This window comes from Vespula vulgaris, chromosome 1 (genome assembly GCF_905475345.1).
Source record: "Vespula vulgaris chromosome 1, iyVesVulg1.1, whole genome shotgun sequence".
Classification (NCBI taxonomy): domain Eukaryota; kingdom Metazoa; phylum Arthropoda; class Insecta; order Hymenoptera; family Vespidae; genus Vespula; species Vespula vulgaris.
Window position 1 is genome coordinate 17,525,971 of NC_066586.1, and position 22,341 is coordinate 17,548,311.

A 22,341-nucleotide genomic window follows, 5' to 3' on the forward strand; every position below is an offset into this window, starting at 1 on the left:
TTTATCTTTCTGTCTCTCTCTCTCTCTCTCTGTTTTTCTGACGTTCATTCATTCGTTCGTTCGTTCATTTTTTCTTTCTTTCTTTCTTTCTTTCTTTCATTAATGTTACTTGGAAACGTTAAGGACGAATGTTACACATATAATTATCCAGTACAAATTAGTTCTTAACACATAATGAAGTATTTGCGTGTAATCGATCGTATAGATTACGTTCGCGAATACTTAGTTATTTCAACGTAGACTTTAATCATATATTTTTATATACGATCAAATGTACGATCAGATTGTAATTCTGAATGTTAGTTTAGACAAATTTTCTTTTTCTTTTTCTTTTCTTTTCTTTTTTTTTCTTCTATTTATCGACTATCATATTCCCCGTCTTCCAAACATACAAATTGCATAGAAAGTTGAAAACAATATTAAAACATAACTCTCTCTCTCTATATATATATATATATGTTGAAATCGATTAATATATAATATCAGTTAAGAAATAATATGAGCCTGTGTTAGAATCGATTGCGTCTGGGCGGATGTCACGGTTATACGTCGACTGCACGTGACTATTTGTCTAGTATCGTTAATAGCTTCTCTTCTACTTGGTGTCAGCAACCCCCACGACTCATCAACTCTCTCTCTCTCTCTCTCCCCCCACTCTCCCTCTCTCCTTCTCTCTTTCTTTATTTCAACGCGTATAGAATATCAAATAACTCGTGTGATTCGATACGCGACCTTCGATGGCTCCTTAAAAAAAACCGAGCCGATCGAGACTCGTCTCTTAACGACTTTAATTTAAAGGAAGCGTTGAGATATCGTCGTCGTCGTCGTCGTGAGGTTGCGTTGAGTACGCGTGCACGATGATCAACCAACGACTGACGAACGAAAGAGAACATACGAACGAATGTACGTACGAACGAACGTACGTACGAACGAACGAACGAACGAACGAAAAACGAGCATTGGATTGTGTTAGTCGAGTAGCAACGATAGCAACGAATCGACAAACAACGAACGTTACACACAAGGAATAAGAAGAGTCTGATCGTCGTCAAGTTTGGAACTCGAACCGGTCGACGAGTATACTCTACGAATGGACTCTGAAGAGAGAGAGGGAGAGAGAGGGAGAGAGAATAGCACCCGGAGAAGTTCTGCCGCCTAATTTGGGACTTTATCGTCCTGTTATCCTTGCGACTTACGACACTGACGAGCGACTTCTCGATCTTATTCCTGTTTGTGGCTCTTCACCCTTTTTCAATCTCCTTCTTCGAGATTGGTCTATCTCTCTCTCTCTCTCTTTCTCTTTCTCTTTTTCTTTTTTTTCCCCTTTTTTTTGTACTCTTATTATTATTTCTTTTCTGGTTATTTCACTAATATCGTTGACCTATCGGACAAAATCAAGACTTAGAATTAGAAAAGATTCTAGACTGAACATTTTTTTAGAAAATCTAATGCGTCTATATGTACGTGCGTGTAGAGTAAGAGAGAGTAATTACTGGGTTATTATTTCTAAACATTTGATCGATATTTAAAATAAGATGATCGATTATAACGAATATCATAACACATGATACGAGTGATACAAACATCTACTGACTCAATCGTGACGATTATTTATTTGGTTTATTATTTATATCGATTATTTATATCTTATCAAAAGATTCACTTACTATATATATATATATATATATATCGAGAATTTATTTGACGAAAATAATTATCATTATAAAATCAATAAAAACTAATGCGAACAGATAAATAATAGTAAAGTGTTTTCTATCGTTTATTCGTGTTCAATTTACTATCGACGATAGGTTCATTCGCGTAATCAAATGCAATATTGAAGTTAATTAATTGATTGTCATTAAAATATATTGTCCATTTACATATACACACGCTCACTCACAATCACACACACACATCTTATTTTAATCTTGTATACTTTACTCATTTTTACTTCATCCTTCATCTTTTTCACTTCTTTTTTTTTTTTGATCCTTTATCATCCAACGTCATTATTTCATATAAATTTTTATATTACATTCATATTAGACGTTTCTTTATCCAAATAAAAACTTGGTTATAATCGTAAATCGATGTATTTGGTTCTTTCTCTCGGAAGTTGCATCGCTAACAGGGAGAATGCATCGATGGCACTGCTACAAGGGTCTCTCTCTTTCTCTCTCTTTCTCTACGTAACGTAGAACGTAAAGAGAAAAGACAGAAAGACAGAAAGAGAGAAATACTCTCTTGGAACGAAGGAGTGGGTGCCCGCGTGTCTCCTTGTTCCCCTCTTCTGTCCTCTGTCTCTCTTCTGAGGCTACCTCCTCTCGCAACTCGTAGGCAGCCCGAGGCCAAGAACGCAGGGCCGTAGGCCCCTGCTGCCCCAGGGACGAGAACACGAAGATAGGCCCACTCTACGTTTTGCGACGTTGCCGAGTCTTCTTCCTTCCACCCTTTCTTCCACCCACCCTCTCCACCCTTTCTTCTTAACAAAATTCCTTCCGAAAGTTAACAATTCGATCAAATTCTCATTCATTTTATCACGTTTTTTCTTTTCTTTTCTTTTTTCTTTTCTTTTTTTCTTTTCTTTTTTCGTTCTTTATTCCTTTAATTTTAATCGTAAAATCGAATTAATTTAATCGATCTTAACGAGTCATCCCCTTCGACGAATGTGTTATATAGATTACATATATATATATATATATATATATATATATATATATTCGAATCCGAATCGAAATTTATTTATCTCTTAAAATCTGTAGAAGAGCCAGGTGCATTTCTAGAGACAGGTGTTGGCAACGTTCAAGACGTGAATTAGTTTGCGATTAGATTAGTTAGTTAGGAGAAGGAGAAGAAGGAGGAGAAAGGAATATCGTTAAGACTTTACCAGAAAATAAATAAGCCAAAGTACTCCACCTCCAAATTCGTTTTGATTTAAAGAAGAAAAATATTATCTTGCGATCCGAGACGGATGGTTAATGGTGGTTATTGCGTTGCGATGGTTTGTGGTTCTGGTCGTCGTAGTGGTGGTGGTGGTAGTAATGGGTGGTAATGGTAGCTATGTGACGGTAGAAAGGAACGAATTTATTTGATAAAGTATAGCCAAGACCTCGTATCTCTCTTTCTTTCTCTCTCTCTCTCTCTTCGAGTTAATACTCCAAGTGCAGAACATTGGATGCTAAGCTGAGCGTATTGGAAAGAACTATCTCTTTCTCTCTCTTGGAGAGTTTTCTTCCTCTCTTCAACCTTCTACGAGAGATCTCGTTAAAGGTCGCATCCGATATAGACTCGACTCGAAGTAGAATAAGAAGAAGAATAAGAGAGAGAAAGAAAGAGACAGACAACCACCACCACCACCACCACCATCATCGTCGTTGTCGTTGTCGTCGTCGTAGTACTCGTTTGTGCAGAGGCTGTGCCGCAAACGCCGTTATTCTAAACGAACGTTCGGATTATAAACGAAAGATCAGAGAAGAGAGCCGAGTAGAATTCTGCAATTACGCGATCTGCAAATACCACTCACCTCGAGCCTTTCGTTTATTCCCGTCGTCGTCAACGTCGACGAGGACGACGACGACACGACGACGACGACGACGACGACGACGATGACGACGTCGACGTCTCTTCGTCGTCTTTCGTCGTCGTAGTCGTATTCTTCTCTCTTTATGAATCGCAATGAGAACATCGTGGTGTTTCGTTGCTTTATGAAAGCTCCATTGATTTTAAGATGGGACGATGGCAGGTAACCAACCCCTAAACCCACCCCCATCTCTCATCCCCCGAGTTCTCTTTCTCTCTCTCTTTCTTTTCTATCTTCCCTTTTTATCTCCATTTTTCTCTCTTTTCGTCGAATATTATTATAATAATAAAGAAGTAGCTCTCTCTTTCTTTTTCTCTCGCTCTCTCTTCCCATCTCTATATTTATCTCTTTCCTTCTATCTCGCTCTTTACGACGAAATTTTATCGAACCGATACGATTCGATACGGCTCGAAGGACAATCGCCATCTTAAAACGAATTTTTCTGTTTGATGTAACGTTTCAGCATCTAGATTTTATCGTGTAATTCTTGTTTTTTCAATGGTTAATCAATCGGAGTTTTTTTATTATTCCTCGAAGTATTATTAATTTCATAAGAGGCTTGTAGTTTTGTATTTAGATAAATGAATGATCAATGTTTAATTTAAGAATTAATGGATTCCATCATGGCCGTCATTTTTATATTACATCTCTCTCTCTCTCTCTCTCTATATATATATATATATATATATATATATATATATATATATATATATCTTTCACTTCTCATTTAGATATGTACATACAGCTAATCTATATATTCTGTTTCACTTGTTGTTTTCCGGAAAAAAAAGAATGAAAGAAAGAAAAAGTAGAAAAAGAAAAGAAAAGAAAAGAAAAGAAAAGGAGGTCATCGAACTCGGAAATCTCGGTTGTTCTACGCGTGCACGAGCCCGACGGACGAATTCTCCGGTTCGTTTATTTCCTACTGGAAAATTATCGGGCGTCGTCGCCAACGCGTTTCTACGGAGGCTTGAGCAAACGAAAGGCGCGGTCAAACGAGTGCGAGCGAGCAAGCGAACAAACTAGAGAAAAAGAAAAAGAGAAAGAGAGAGAAAGAGAATCTCGTTCGTTCGTTCGTTCGTTCGTTCGTTCGTTCGTTCGTTCGTTCGCTCGTTCGTTCGCTCGCATTGCGTTTCTTCCGCTTTTGTGACCGCGACGCGTTACTCGGAGTACCGTAGAAACGGACGTAATGGTCCGGGTAGAAAAAAGGATACCGACCCTCCCGTCGTGTTCCCAAGGTTTCAACCCAGTGGCCTTCGTGTAGAATTTCTCTCTATCTCTTTCTCTTTCTACCTGCATACCGAGTACATATATATATATATATAGTATGTTATGTATATATGTATATATATACGTATGTGTATATATATATATATGTATGTATGAATGTATGTATATATGTATTTATGCATATATATGTATATATGTATTTATGAATGTATGTATTTATGTATGTATGGATGTATGAATGTATGTATGAATATATGTGTATATACGTTTGCTTCAAAGAACAATTTTCTCTTTCTAGAAGTAAAAGATACAAATCAGGGAGGAGGAGGTCGATGATGATCTTTGAGAAAAGATCTGTTCTAACCATTTCTTGTTAAACCTTTCGTTACTTCATACAATATCAAAAATACATATTACAGAATGGAACGGAATACAAGAGAATATTTATAATCAGTTTTTAAAAAGAAAAGTAAAATGATTTTAATCCTTTTGTTCATTCATATATAAGAATGTATTTTCGGCTTTGCGGGTTTGTTCGAAAATTATCTTCTATCGATATAACTCGAGCGTTGATTATTTTTAATATAATCTGAAAAAAAAAATAATGACATTTTATCTTCTATATATATATATTTATGTTAATTTAATTTTTTCAAATGTAAGAGGATGAAATATTGCAGCCTATAGAAAAAGCTTGCAGTTACATTAAAAGCGAAATTTTAAATGCGCGAATAATAATAATAAAGCCGATGAAAAATCAATTCACAGTTTTCTGAAACATCCATTTTTTTTTCTTTTTCTTCTCTACCGTTCAATCGGTCAATGATATAAAGCCCCAGTTCGCGATAGTGATCAACCTAATTATTTCTCATGTAATCATTTTAAAATGCGTATATGTTCGTTACGATTCTGTGATTCTTTTTATTTCATTCTTTTTTTTTTTTATTTTTTTATTTTATAAAAACTCGAGAGAGAATTTAACGTTGCATCTTTTATATGATCGTTTCCATTAATTTGATCATAATAAATTTTATCGATAAACAGTAAGTTTTTTTTTTTGTAAAATAAATGCTCAGTATTTATAAAATAAAATCTCATCAAATATCAATAATATGAATATTCGATATAAATAATTAAAACGTCAGGATTAGTTACTACTATTACGAATACCCTTCGTTTATTTATAAAATACTGACAAAATTAATCCTTTTTTTTTCTTCTTTTTATTTAAAATACTGTTTTATATATAATTTTGACCACTTGTATCATTCATCGATATCACGTTGTAAATATTGATTATTTATTTGAAATAATGATTAAAAATGTTTACGAAAATTTACCTAACAAAATAATTGACCAACTTTTAATAATATCATACCACTATTTATTAATCTGTTACAAATAATTATATGCATACATACATACATACATACATACATACATACATACATACATATTTAAAACCTGATTAAGAGCAGTGAAAGTGTTAACCCTTTTTTCCCTATCTCTAACGAGTATATATAACCGTATCAGATAGCTGACATTCTTCCAAAGAGGAAACAGAAGGGAAGTTTGAAAAATCTTAAGTCGATCGATTGAGGAAAGAAGAAAAGAAAAGAAGAGAAGAGGAGGAGGAGGAGGAGGAAAAGTAGAAGTAGGAGCAGGAGGAGGGAGAGAGACAGTAGCGTTAAAAAATGCATCCCTTTGATCGGTCGACCGTTCGGGGATGATGTCGACCGATTAAAAAGTCAGCACCAGGTAATAACGACCGAACGAAGAGTCTCCTTTTCAAATCGTTATTCCGGAAAGTCGTAGCTACGCTCTCGCTTTCTTTCTCTCTCTCTCTCTCTCTCTCTCTCTTTCAGCGTGTTCACGTGCTTATCTCGCTTTTATCTCTGGACCATTACCATCGCTCCATAATGTTCTCTCTTTTGGTATATAATCGCAAAAAAGAGAGATAAGGATAGATAGATAGGTAGAAAGATAGAAATAGAAAAAGAGGAAGAGGGAGAGGGAGAAAAGGAAACTTTCTCTTTTTTCTTTTTTTTTTAAATTACCAAAAAAAAGTGTTAACTTTTTACTTGAAAATATTCCTTTATTTTTTTTTTGTTCGATCGGTCGCTCGTCATAGAGAAAGATTCGTATGATAATTTTCTTTCGCAATTTTGCGTCGTTCATTCGCATCGTTTAACTGTGTAAAATGTATTTTTTCTTTTTCTTTTCTTTTCTTTTCTTTTTTTTTTATTTTTAATCAAGAAAATCATTCGAAAATTTGATCATTATCGTGCATTATAGACTATCATTTCCTGTAATAAATATTAATCGTTTCGAGTCGAGTAACTTTCCCGTGGTGTAGATATACAATATCCCTTGCAGAATTAGCTTGGATTGTAATACCGTATCTTTTGTTCACATATGACAAGATCTAACGTTCGATGAATCACGCGAAAAGTACGTCGGACCTTCCCCCCCCCCTCCTCTCTTTCTCTCTCTCTCTATCATTAACAATTCATTTAGCACCACAAAATGCGGTTTCTCGGTCGTATTTCCATTCCATCGAAGGATAAAATAACACAAAACCGTTTTGGTTTTTCGTCGAACAATTAACTTCGACCATAATAAAGGGAAAGCATAAAATCAAAAGAAAAAAAAAAGAGGAGGAGAAAAAAGAAAAGAAAAGAAAAGAAAAGAAAGAAGAAAAACCGCCAAATCGTCGATCGATATATTTTTGAGCCGCGTTTTAACTTGTGGACCACCACCATCCCCCATCCTCCATTTCTTGTCCGTCGCGTCTCATCAACGACAAAAGAAAGAATCTTTGAAACGGTGTCAATGTACCGTGTGTACACTCTGGTTATGATGGTGTACCATACAGGCTTGCTCGCTATTATATTATTACCTTCACGAAGAAACTCTACTAAGAGAAGTGAGTGTATATTATAAGAAGTGCTTCGCGAGAGTAGTCCACTTGAAATCACTTCGGAATTCGGCGATTTGGACCGATCGTAAGACAGAAAGAGAGAAAAAAAGAAAGAAAAAGAAAGAAAGAAAGAAAGAAAGAGACAGACAGACAGACAGAGAGAGAGAGAGAGAGAGAGAGAGAGAGAAAGAAAGAAAGAAAGGAAAGAGATAAAGAGAGAAACGAGAAAGAAAGAGAAAGAGAAAGAGAGATAGAAGGAGAGTGACTGTTTCGATCCCATGCGTAGCCTTGGCTGAAGGCGCTGCCACGGCACCCATTGTCCGTGCCGTCTCTTGTTACGAGACGAGACGAGCTCGGTTTGGTCCGAGTAGAGGGGGAGGGACGTGCTCTCGAACAAGAGAGAGAGAGAGAGAGAGAGAGGAAGAGAACGAATGAGCTAGAGAGAAGAGTAAGAGAGAAAGAGAGAGAGATGGAATCCAGCAGCAGCTAGCCAGCCGGCGGTCAAAACAGGCAAGACCCAGGCTCTTTTCTTCTACTCCTTCGTCTTTCGGCCTCTTCGTCTTTCTCCTTATCTCTCTCTTTCTCTGTCTCTCTCTCTCTCTCTCTCTCTCTCTCTCTCTCTCTTGCTCTTTCTTTCTCTCTCTATCGTTTTCTCGTCGTGCCGGGGACCGTGCCGAGTCAAAACCACCTATGCGCTCAGCTTCCCGGCAGTAGGTCTTACCTCGGACTCTCTCTCTTTCTCTCTCTTTGGTTCTTTCTCTTTATCTTTCTCTTTCTCTCTCTCTTGTTCTTTTTCTTCTTTCCTCACAGTCAGGAACCTCGTCCTTTTCTCACTTCGAACCTGCAGCAACGAGAGGATGAGAGAGAGAGAGAGAGAGAGAGAGAGAGAGAGAGAGAGAAATCTCCATGGATAAATCCAGTATATGGGGGTCTCTTTGGAATATCCTATTGAAATATAAATTTCAAGTAAATATCGAATCTTATTGAAACAATAACAACGACCGTCAACAACGTCCTCTTAATATATTTCTCGATGAAAATTTTTATTTCATTCATTAATATTGTCTTTTTTTTTTTTCATTCGTTTGTTTGCTTTTCGCGCTATTCACGTTATTCGATCATTATCATCCGAATCAAATCGATTTCTCTATTGCTTTTTTTTTTTTTTTTACTTGTTTTAATCCATCGGAGCTTTTGATTGCTTTTGATGATTTCTGTACGGTCCACGAAGCGAGTCGAGTCGAGCCGAGCCGTGTCGAACCGAGTCGAATTGAACCGAGTGGAGACGAATCGAGCCGAGTTGTGACGAATGGAGACGAGTCGAGCCGAACCGAGCACGCTTCACCGTCGGTGGTACGTGACGTTACTACGCCCCGGTATATAGGGTCTGGCCTCGGGGCCCGTCAGGAATCTTCCTGGGCACCCATTAGAAGGGTGCGCCTACTTTCTGACCTTTACACAAGCGAAATCCGTTTTGTCATACCGAGTACTTACCTGTGTCATCGTTCCTACGTCGCGATTTCTGCTCGCCGAGGTGTCGTCGAATCGAATCGACTCGAATCGAATCGAGTAGGTTGAATTCTCTCTTTCTTTCTTGATATACATACATATATATATATACACATACACATATGTCTCTTTCTCTTTCTTTCTTTCTCTCTACCATTCTATTATGTAGATCAACTTGGAATGGTTTTATTAAAGAGAAAGATCATAGGTTTATATAGAAGAGATGTAGGAGGGGTGGAAGAGGAAAGGAGGACCATTGTTGTTTTAGAAAAAAATGTATCCAACACTTTTAATTTCTCGTAGCGTACATCGCATTAATACGTGTTTCTACGTGCCGAACAAAATGATCGTTTGTAATTGTAAAAAGATAGAAAATGATAGATTACGTGAATCTTTGATCTCTCTCTCTCTTTCTCTCTCTCTCTCTCTCTCTCTCTCTCTCTCTCTCACTCATATTTATTTATGTATACATACATACTACTAGAACTCGAACGAGGCGCGAACGGACGACGAGAATTCCTAATAACATGATTGCCATGATGATTTCGTCCACGTAACACGACGTTAGCAGCCACCTGTTTGTTGGCGTCCCGACGCTTGTCCTTCTCTCGTTTACGTTTTACGTTGAGGAAGATTAACGTATTTACGAAGGAAGAAAACCGGTCTCTCTCTCTCTTTCTCTCTCGATACAGTCTATTGCCTCTTCTCACGTAAACGGCAGCCTGTAATTTCTGACGTATTCTCATCTATATATATATATATATATATATATATATATATATATATATATATATATATATATATATATAAAATCTTACTCGCTCACTCACTCACTTACTCATTCCTTCTACCTCCGTTTCATTTATATATGTATATATTTCTATTTTTTTTCTTTTTCCCTTTTTTCTTCTCATTCTTATTCTTATTTTCACTCAAGCCCTTTGTATAGATTCTCTTCCAAGGCAAACTATCGGCAGCAGCAATGCAGTCATCTCTCTCTCTCTCTCTTTCTCTTTCCTCCATTGGCTTTTTCGGTCCAAACCGAAGCTTCTTTCTCTCTCTTTCTCTTTTGGTTGCTCAAGACAACAAAGGAGCATCGAGATTTCCGAGGAAACGCGCGTCGGTCCCAACCCAGGGAAAGAGAGAGAGAGAGAGAGAAGAGAAAGAGAAAGAAAGAAAGAAAGAAAGAAAGAGAGAGGAGCCCGCCGTGAGAGAGCCGTCGGGGGCGGGGGGACATGGCACTTGTTGCACAAAGCATGCCCAAGCCAGTAAATTTCTCGGTGTCCTTTGCCCATGATCCACCTCTTGCCCCTCTAATTTCTTTTACAGGGACCTCCCGCGTCGAGGGTCACTGGTTACATGCCGACACGTATTTCCATTTTGGTGTTTTACTCTTAGAAAAAGAAAGAGAAAGAGAGAGAGAGAGAGAGAGAGAGAGAGAGAAAGAGAGAAAGTGTATCCTCCTCCGTTGCATTTTCAAATATTTTCTAGAAAATTTTCATCTTTTCTATTCTCTTTCTTTTTCCTTTCTTTCTTACTTTCTTTCTTTTTTGAAATCATTTTCGAAGAATAAATATGTTTAGAAAGATTTATCCACGTATCAGGACGTACGTATAATAATCGTTGTTAGTTTAAGAGAGACGTAAGGATTATCAATTGGGTGCCATTTCGTTATCCGGTGTATCCGTCAAATCGGACAATAACGAGCGTGCAAATGGCTTCCTACGAGTCGTAACGTACCTACTCGAGAAAAGAGAGCCGTCGTGGTGGCACTTGTTGCACAAAAGCGTGCGCGGAGCCATGAAAATTCCTGCGTGGTTCTCGAGTCCTCCTCCCTCTCTCTCTCTCTCTCTCTCTCTCTCTCCTTTTTTTTCCCTCGAAGACGATAAAGAGAGAAGAAAGATATGGTCCCTATCGGGAAGAAGCGAAGGGCTCTCTCTCTCTCTCTCTCTCTCTCTCGCATAAGAGAGACGGCAAAAAGGGACGAGACAAGGGCATGGATTTCTATTGACGCGGACAGGCCAATGGGAGCCCTTCCTTCGTTTTCGGAAGAATCTTTACGGTCCATACCGACTTCTCTCTTTTTCTCTCTCTTTTTCTCACACACATATACAGTCACGCACGTACTATTTTCTTCTTTTCCTCTAGAGAGAAGTAGAGAGTGTCGTGCTAATCCTTGACCTTTTTTCAACCATCTCTTCTTCTTCTCTTTCTTTTCCTTTCTTTCTTTCTTTTGCTCCTTCGTTTTCTCTCTCTCTCTCCCCCATGGGAAGAACCTAGCCGATAAATCTAAGCCCACTCTAATGCGTGCCGGATCACGAAATCGAGTCGAGTCGAATTAGCTCCGCAAACAAACTTGCAAAAGACCGTGAAACAATCGGTAGCTCCTTTCAATCGGGGTGTTCATTGTTTTAATAGGTTTTACATACGTTTCGTACGTTCGTTGTAATATCTTTATTATTATTATTGTTGTTGTTATTATTATTGATTTTTTAAAGTTTTCTTTCTCTCACCGTTCCTCTCTCTTTTTTTCTCATCTACAACAAAATTGTAAGACTTCTCGTCGTATTTATCATCTTTTTATTTGTTACTCGTAAATAACGATCTCTTTCCGTTCCTTTCTTTCTTTTCGTCACGTTTCAAAGTTCATCTTCTTACATCGGTTACATCTCGCGCATCTTCCGTCAGATCGGTTCGACATTTGGCAAAAAGTTTCGATATAGATAATGTAATGCTATACGTTTGTATCGTGAAATATTAATATTCGATGTTATTCGATGTCTGTCGATCGGTGAAAATATTGAAATAAGAGATGAAATTTTCTCGTTTGTGTGGACGTGTGTGTATATATTACGTGATATGAAAAACGTTAAATGGAATAAAAAATAGAAAGAATGTAGGGCAGAGTGAATTTTTCGTGATTTTCTAAAGAATAAATTCGGCGTTGATGATCGATCGATCTCGTTTGTAAAATGTTTCTCGGGTAAAAAAAAAAAGAAAAAGAAAGAAAAGAAAATAAAGAAATAGGTGTAGATACGAGGTAAGCCAGCGAAGGTGGGTCAGGTGTGGGCTGATGTAGAATAGGGGATAGTGGTGGGGGAGGGGGTGACGAGTTTCCTGCTGGATTTGAGAACCGTCGGGCCACCATGGGCCTTCTCCTCTCCTTTGCAGTGTCGGCAGGTCGGTAGGTAGATATATATACCGTTGATGGACCAGAGCTAATCTAAAAATCGCCGGAACTTCACAATTATAGTAATTTACCAGCCGACAACAAGCTGTACACACAACGTTCGCCCCGTAATGGCATTAAAGGGACGCTATTCTGCACCCGTGTGTCCCTTCTTCGACAAAGCTCGTCCTTCCCTTTTTTATACACGAGAATTTTCCAAGAACTCGATCGAATTCATTCTTGCGGTATGACGAGAATATTTTTTTCGTTATTGCGATAGATTTTTATTAAACGAGAATCGCGGATTGGAAATCTTTGACAATCTCTTTTTTGTTTCCTTTCCTTTTCTTTCTTTGTTTCTTTTTTTTTTTTTTTTTATACGGACGTAATATTATACATTTTTCATATACAATTCTTTATTTACACACAAAGATGGATTTTTCGCGATTTGTGATATCGATAGAGGGAAAAAATATAATGGAATTTTAAGGGCTACGAAATTATCACAAGACTTATCTATCATCAAAATTTTTAATAACTAAAGATAATGCGGTTACAACTTATGAAAAAAAAAAAAAAAAATTTAAGAACGTTCATGAAATTTTGTAAGGATATTTTTTATTTATAAACGAAGATACATTTCTATGTTTAATATTTAAAAAAGAAATAAATGAAAGAAAAACAATTTCAATGTTATAAATCCTACGAACAAGTACGGAACGATCAATGATATTTTTCAACGAGAAATTCATACAACAGTATCTATCTCTTTTTATACAAAAGTGAAACGTTTTATTTGTACGTTCTTAAAAATAATACGCATTTTTCGAATCGATTATTATCGAATCACGGAATCGAAACAGAGGCATCTCGTCGTAGATTCGTTATCATCCTGATCGTCGTGATCACAACGATCATCGTCGTCATCCGAAGTCCGAATGAAATTCTGTCGCCAAGTCTTTATTATCGTGTTTGTCTTTTTCTTTCCTTATTTCTTTTTCTTCTTTTTTTTTCTCTCAGTCCTGCTATAGATCTCTTTCTCACTTAAGACAGTACCTATCGGACGACAGACACGGAGTCGAAATCAAGGGCACACTCGTGCGACACATGAGTCCGTAATAATCACTCGACTTCCGTTCTTCTTTGCCTTCGACTTTTCTAACTAAAATCGTTCAAGCGGAACAATAATTCCTTCGAGAAATTCAAATTGTTTCGAATAATGTTTATCTAACTTATTTCATTTTTATTTTTCGTTATTAAATATATTTATATATATATATCAATTATATATTTGAATAAATATTTATATATGTATAAATATATTATATTATATTTTTATTTTGAGATTCGATTATCGATGAATCGATGATGAAATCTTCATAAAAAAAAAAGAAATAATCGCGAAATCATCGCTCTTTTTCCTTATGTCAATCTTCTTTTTTTTTTCCTCTCTTTTTTTCTCCCTTTTTTACTCAACGAAAGAAAAATTTTTACGACGATTTTTACGACGTTGTAAGGAAGAGTGTAAACGTCCATGTGTTATTCGTGGAACGGATATTAAAAAGAGGGGTGGGGTAGGGTGGTTAAGGGGCGGAGAAAAAAGGAAGAATATATAAAAATTGGAAAACATTTACAAGCACGTACGTAACCTTCTCTCTCTCTCTCTCTCTCTCTCTCTCTCTCTCTCTGTCTCTCTCTCTCTCTCTCTCTCTCTTTTCTCTCAGAAGACGTTGACCTGAAATCATGATCGCTCGTCAACGCAACGTACGACAAATCAGGACATTAAAATTCGGGAAGCTCGTATGTACCGTTTAGAAATTGTTTAGATCTTTCTCTCTCTCTCTCTCTCTCTCTCTCTCTCTCTCTCTCTCTTTCTCTTTCTCTTTCTGTCCTTCTTTCTTTATAGCATATCGTAGACGTGAGTTAGGATAGTACCGTAGATATCTCGGATATTTCGAGTAAATAATATTATTTCAGTGAGATTACGAAGTAAACAAAGTCGAATGAATACGAGAGAGATAAAGATAGATAGATAGAGACAGAAAGAGAGAGACAGAGAGAAAGAGAGAGAGAGAGAGAAAGTGGAAGATAGAGGGAGAGATAGAAAGATTATGGAGGGAATTCAGCACGAATTTTGTACCCGTATAACGTGCTCGAGTCAGAGAGAGAGAGAAAGAGAGAAAGAGAGAGAGAGAGAGAGAGAGAGAAATGTTCGAAGGAAGAAGATGGTGGTGTACGAACCGATTCAGAGATGCCTCGAAACGACACAAGAGAAAGAGAGAGAGAAGGAGGAGGAAGGAAGAGAGAGAGTACAACCAACTGGCAATAAACTTTCCTACGAGGAGTGTGCCGCACATGTGCTGCTCCTCCTCGATTCTCAATATATATATATATGTATATATATATATACACACACATACACACACATATATATACAATTTTGGTGAAGAAAAAGAGAAAGAAAGAGAGAAAAAGTAATGGGGACGGAGAAGTAGAGAGAGAGAGAGAGTGAGATGAAGCGTGCTTTAATAAGTAAAATTCTTAAGATGATAAAAAATAAATTTTTTGGATATTTCTTTTAATTGTTTTTCTTTTTGTTTTTAATACTTTTCTACGTCATATAATAAAATTTTAAACTTCCCATCGATTATTATTATCATCACCTGATCGTAGTTCGTTTTCGTATGAAATGACTATTTTTATTGGAGAAAGACGTAGGATAGAATTAAAAAAATAACATAAGAACAATTGGTATCATCGCAAAGTAGGCAGAAAGATTTGAGATATATTATCCGTTAAATTATATAATTTTTTCGATAATTTAGTTAGAACCTTCTTCTCAAGTCACCTTCCCTTGAAAAATCTTGAACAATTTTAATTGATACACCTCTGTTCGCATTTTATAATTCAGATATGTATTAATATAAAATATATTGAGCGTATTGAACAAATAAAATAGTTAAGAAAAGAAGGAAAACGAAACGAAACGAAACGATAACGTTTGTTCTAAAACATTAATTCTTATTCTTACGTTCAAAAGAAAACGCATGAGAATAGTAAAATAATATTGATTCGCATAAATCTTAACGGAGAAACATTTCGGTAACGTGTCCGTTGGATATAATTTGAAAATGGTTGATTTAGTAAATCGAAATAAATAGTTTTGGTAGAAATGGATATAGGAAAGTGAAATGTGTGAAATCGAGATCTCTCTCTCTTTCTCTCTCTCTCTCTCTCTTGAAAACGTTGTGCGCGGTCAGAATCCGCGTGGTAGATCTCTTCTCTTCGAGCGTTACGTTATTTATAGAGTCGCGTAGCTGACAATTTAATCGTCGCTCGGAGTTTGTGCGAATCGTAACGCTCATCTTCCGCGCCTTTACGTCTTAATAAAATTCGCGCTCGCGACACGCTCCTCTCTCTCTCTCTCTCTCTCTCTCTCTCTATCTATCTATCTCTATCTCTTTCTGTCTCTCTCTCTCTCTTTTTCTTCCTTTTTCTCTTACATATACGCATCACAGAGAGATATAGATACACGCGGAAAGGTCAATGGTCTTGCGTTCCGTTCGAGAGAGTACGCGATCGAAGTACCAGTCGAAGAATTGACTCTTTCATGGTCGTTGAATTGCAAAGGAGTAATTGAAACCAAGAGCTCGAGTATAAGAAATAAATAAAGAAAGATATAGATAGAAATAGATAGATAGATAGATAGATAGATAATCAATTTTTAAAAACAGTTTTTCATATTTTTAAAAAGAATTTTTGGAAGATACCTAATGCAATATTAATGAAATATATAGTCGTTGATACCTTCTCTAAATCGGATTCGATTTGTTACGCATCACCGGTTACGATCGCGGTCTAGTTTCTTAAACGATTTTCTCGAATTTATAATCGACGCGAGATTCCTCTTCTCTCTCGCTATGGATCTCGATAACGAAGATTACTACTTCTTTTTTTTTTTCTTTTTTTTTTATACATACACACATGTATAATCGTGAAAATATTCTTACAGCGTAAAGATACCTTTACGTGATACTTAATCGATATTTTCATGATTTATCGGAGAGGGACAAACGTGTCGTCTTTGATATATTATTGGACGATCGTTTCCGTGATATCGATCCAGAGAGAGAGAGAGAGAGAGAGAGAGAGAGAGAGAGAGAGAGAGAGACAGAGAAAGAAAGATAGATCTCGTGCTCGTGATGGCGTTCTTGGCATTACTATCGCGATGGCTATGCCTTGTTAAAGTGCTCGTGCTAACAGATAATCGTATCGACGATCGTTTATGGTTCAGCGTTCCGTGCTGATAAGATCGCAGAGCAACGGGGATCGAGAACGAGGCGCCCGGAAAGATCACGACGATCCTCAACGTTTAACTCTCTTCCTCTCTTTCTTTCTTTCTTTCTTTCTTTCTTTTTTTCTTTTTTTCTTTCGTTCTCTATTTCTTTTTTTTTTTTATCTCTTCATCTTTCATCTTACCGTTTCACAATAGTCAAGTACAAGCTACCATATTTCGTAACTTTTTAAACGATATCTATTCGTTTACGAGAAGATCAGAATATTTGTCATTTTTTTCTTTTTTAATTTATTTCTTCTTTTCTCCCTTTTTTCTTTCCTCTTTTTTTTCTTTCTGTTCTTTTTTTCTATCGTTCACAAAGTTTCAAACAGAGTTCGGTAAAGGCTAAATATTTGAGATATATATATATATACACACGTGTGTATGATGTAGGTATATATTCATTTGATATATCGGATGTAGCTTTTATTCGTTACGTATTATTCAAGCTTTGAGAGCAAAAAGGGTTAAATGCATTTAACTCGTGGCAAGGGATACTATTAAGTAACGCTCGACTCTTCTTCGTTGAAAGCGCGAGAAGCCTTTTCATATGAGTTAATGAGGAATAGGATGATATTTTTACAATTAGCTTTTCCACGCACTCGGTTCTTCCTGGAAGACCTTGTGTTTGTGTGTGTATTTATGTATGTGTATTTATGTATGTGTATGCTCGTCGTCGTCGTCGTCGTCGTACCATATGAGACTCTCTGTGTGTTCTCTTCGCGATAAAAATATCCATAGTACGCATAACGCGTTAGTACTAATTATACAAATATACAAATATATATATATATAAATAGTTACAAGCAAAAATATTAATGTCTACCAAGAATAGATTCGTTTTATTTTAAATTATCTTCGAACGGATCTTATTGTTTTTCTATCTTATGCGAGTTCTTTATCATCTTTGCGATATCAAAATATCCGTATTTATATTTTTACGTCAAATTATAATTAAAAGAAAAAAACACTTCGTAATTAACCTTCTTATTATTATTATTATTAATTTATTAAAAAACAAAAGAAAGAAAGAAAGAAGAAAAAAAAATAAAACTTTAAACACAATCATATTATAATACTTAGTAATAATTACTAAAGACATTTTTATCTTATCTCACGTATTTTCAACGTTACCAATATTTTTTGTTTCTTTCTAAATTAACGTCTTTATATATTTCTCAATTAATTTACCCTTTAATTATTTTGTTATAACAGGAAAGGTGGATCCAACGCCTCACACCTCGTCGTTCAACATGGGCTACCTCGTTTCACCGTACCCTTACCCAAATGGCGCTGGGGGTCCGATTCCCGTATCTATGGTGAGTTTTCTACATCTTTCCTTATTTATTTCTTTTTAAAACCGATTCTAAATGCTCGTTAGTCACGCCTAGGATATTCCTTTTCTATCGCTGCCGGTGTTGTTAGGAACTACTAGTAGGAAGGTATTCGCAAACTTGTTGTCGTTTCTAAGATCAACCTAGCGTGACTATCTTTCAATAGTATACGATTTCACAGAACTCGCCGATTTCTGTCTGTTTGCTCTGTTTCGAACCGTTTCGACACGTTCAGACTTCCTTTTCTCGTACCCTTTACGATCTATTTACCGGTGCACGGAGATAGGAACTTTGATTTATTCGGATACGTTCTTACAGAACAGACGTACATATATATATATATCCAAAAATGTCGCGCATGGCGATAATCAAATTAAGATAAACGGTATGCCGGCACCTTGTCGGCATTTTCTGATCTACGTGTGATATATTTTATCTAGTGTCTTTCTCTCTTATTGGTTTGAATCGATTCAAGCAATAATCATTCTTTTTTTTTTTTTTTTCTTTCGCTCGATCGTTCTCAGGAAACATATATTATATCTATGTCTATACGTTATTTTACGTGCACGGATGTGTATGTACGTGTGCGCGGGTGTATGGTGTCCCATGTAAATCAATTTACTCAACGATAATCGCTCTTATATTTACATCAAATATTATTCCAAATCATTAAATATTATTCGTATCAATAGTACGCGCATATTATCGCGGATGATTCGATTTCAATCAAAATTATTATAACATATATACATATACATATACATATACATACATATCATACGAAAGAGCAACGATAAAATCAGTTAAAAAAAAAAAAAGAAAAATACAAAATATCTCCTAAATAAATCTAAAAGTTAATTGAAATGGGAAATGTATACGTTTATGATTAGATTCTTTGTCGTACGTTGGTAAGAGCAACGCAGGTAATAGAGCTCACGCGTTTATAATATATATATATATATACATACATATATAATTCGCGATACATGTACATAGAACACATCCTTCTCTCGGCTTTCTCTACGGTACTCCGAGCATTGTTATGTGGCGGGGGTGTGGGATCGATTCGGTTCGCGAGCGCGAGCGACCGCCCGCGAGCGTGTTTAAACGAACGACTAATTTGAGTGCGGTGAAGCATGGCGTCGACTATTTAGTCGACAAAATTGGGCCGATTCATTGTTAAAGAGAGCGTGGCCGTGATCTTCACGCACAGAGAAATATACAAACGTACACACACTCTCTCTATTTCTCTCTTACGTATACACAGACATGCATACACACGTACACATATGCTCGATCTTTCTTCCTTCCGTTGTATATATATATATATATATATATATATGATCTTGTGTGTTGCATGCGACTAACAAGACGAATCCCGTTGGAATATTATTCAGTTCGAATATTCTCGACGTAATTCGACGGTTCTATCGAAAATCGTAGACATAGATAAGTTTCTTTTCTCGTTGCATTTAATAAAAATAGAAATATCTTTTATCGTTCGAAAGAGTTTCGTCTATTCGTCCAGCGTTCGTTTAATGTATTATAATTTATATTCCTACGGTAACTTTCTACTTTCTCTCTACGTTGACAAAATGCGAAAATGATAAATAATAAATAAGGAGGAAAGAAATTTCGTACTATAAATTCATTGATTGATCGATCGATTGATTGATTGATATATATTGTGTTTCGGAAATAAAATAAAATGTAATATAATAACAAAATGTATACACACCCATATATATATATACATATAAAAATTAAACAGAAAAAAAAATAAAAAGGAAAGAAAACAGAAAGAATTAATAAAAAAAGGGAAAATAAAATACATTAAAAAAGAAGATAGATGGATATGGATAAAAAAAAAAAGAACAAAAAAAAATAACTGAATACACAAAGAGATGCTTTCGATAGAATTCGATTCGTGATCTCTCTCTCTCTACTCTTGTAACGAGAATCATGCGCTTGCTAGCCCGTCGCGTCGATTTATGGAAAATGATGATTTCAAATCTGTTAACGTTACCGTCAAATAATTTTAACGCATATAACATTCATACGTACTCGTACGAGATACTATCCGATATGTATTACATATTGGAAAACCAATTGGAATTTCATTCGTTCGGGAACGTGTGCACGCTGATACCATGCACGGACGGACGATCATCTCTCTCTCTCTCTCTCACACACACACATACACACACACTCGGTCTTTCACTTACTCACTCTCTTCGATAATTAATACAATTTATTTGAAATATTTTTTCCATATGGAAACGTTATTTACACGGCGTTGTTACGTCGTTACGTTGTCACACCTCTTTTCCTGCCACGCTACACCCCTACCTATCTATACCGTTGAAAATAAAATAAAACGAGATAAATTAAAAAGAGAGAGAGAGAGAGAGAGAGAGAGAAAGGAACATAAGCAACGAATAAAGTCGAATTAGAAGAAGACGAGAACAAAAAAGAAAAAGAAGAGAGAAAAAAGAGAGGATCAAATCGAAACTAATATTACTAACGATCGGAAAGGTACATGATCGAAACGACTATCAAAATATTAAAGAAAAAGACTAAAAAAAAAACAAAAACAAAAACAAAGAAATGAATAAATAAAAAGAATACGAAAAAGAGAATTAATCATAAGTGAGGGGAGGGGGAGAGGGGCGGGAGGCAGAGGTGATAGGTAAAAATATCAATTATCTTTAAAAAATATTATGGTTCACCGAGCCATATAGTAAGGATGATGCACTTTGACGATAAATCATTGGAGGCATCACACCTGAGAGTCGTGGTGTATCTTACGACGATAAGTCGTAAAGAAAATTAGGTCGTCCACTCGTGTCGGGCAAAAAGGGTGCGTGACGTGGTCTAGCCGTGAGAGCCTATTAAGGTCTCTTCGACTCCTTGAAGTAGTTGAACGAAGCACAACACACAGCACGGGCTGCTTGCTTGCTTGCTTGCTTGACTGCCAGGCAGGCCAGGCCAGGCCAGGCCAGGCACACACGAGCCTTGCTGGGTTCGAGGATGATGGTCGAGGATGGTCAACGACGTTCCCGAGTTTTCTCTCTCTCTCTCTCTCTCACACACATACACTTGTATATATAGAGCGAGAGAGAGAGAGAGAGAGAGGGAGGTTCTAGGTAAGAGAGGTCCAGATCTTAGCTTCTCTCTCTCTCTCTCTCTCTCTCTCTCTCTCTGTCTTTTATCTATCTATCTGTCTCTATCTCTCTCTTACTAACTCACCCAGTTTCCCCGACAAACCGGACCTTCCGTCTCGCTCGTACACCTCGTCTCGGGTTTACCTACCTCGGGCACTCATCTCCTACCATGTCATTATGTCGTTATTTCCGACAACGAGCGTGTCTCGTCGAACCCCTCGTACGCTTACGCTTACGCTTACGCTTACGCTTACGCTTACGCTTACGCTTACGCTTGCGCTTAAGCTCGCGCTCGCGCTGGCGTTCGCGCACACGCGTTTATCTTCACCAAGAGAAGAAGAAGAAGAAGAAGAAGAAGGAGGTGGAAAGAAAGGAAGGAAGGAAGGAAGGAATCTCTTAGCCGAAATTCAACTGCGAACACCCAGCCCTTTTTTTCTTTTTCTCTTCTTTTTTTTCTTTCTATCTCGAGTCAGTGGACCGTCACGGAATCGTTCTCGTGTTCTTTCATTTGGAAAGAGCGAGAGAGAGATAAAGTATCAATGAACGAGTGAATGAATTTATTCAATGACAGATTTATTTCATCGGCGATTATATAGTACTAATGCGTTATGAAACAGAAATTATCAAGATTATGTATAATTACCAACATGCATTAATGATAATAATCTATATTGATTTATACTGTTCAAAGAAAGAGAGAGAGAGAGAGAGAGACAAAGAGGAGGAGAAGAGAGATAATATGTTTCGATCTGTTCCATTTTATCGCAGAGTTAATTAATAAAACCTCGCGCGCTCGCACCAAGGTTAATGTAAATGTAGTGGCTACTACTTATCTTCTGATATTCTCTTTCTCTCTCTCTCTCTTTTCTGTATATCTCTATCTGTCTGTCTCTCTTATTCTTTCTTTCTCGATGAAGAAATATTTCTTGGCGATAAGAAGCGTGACAAAAGTTATTCCGTGCTCGTTCCGATTTCGTTCCTTCTCGAGATCCGCTGCTCTCGATAGAGAAAGCGATTGGAAGGCCGGCAACGCGTCGAGCCTCGCGTACCTTTGCGATTTAGACGCATACCAACGTGGAATTCCGTGGAACACGCG

General features: G+C 36.8%; 1 protein-coding gene across 3 annotated transcripts in view; it reads left to right on the forward strand.

Annotated features, from left to right (window-relative positions):
• LOC127061696 (protein pangolin, isoforms A/H/I/S-like) overlaps positions 1 to 22,341 on the forward strand; it is a 141,735-nt gene that overhangs the window by 17,903 nt on the left and 101,491 nt on the right. For all 3 annotated transcript variants that reach the window (XR_007780934.1, XM_050988950.1, XM_050988960.1), the window contains exon 3: positions 17,963 to 18,066. Coding sequence is in view for 2 of the 3 variants with exons in the window: in XM_050988950.1 (XP_050844907.1) it covers positions 17,963 to 18,066 (104 nt within the window). In the remaining variant the exon portion in view is untranslated. The remainder of the gene's footprint in view (positions 1 to 17,962; positions 18,067 to 22,341) is intronic.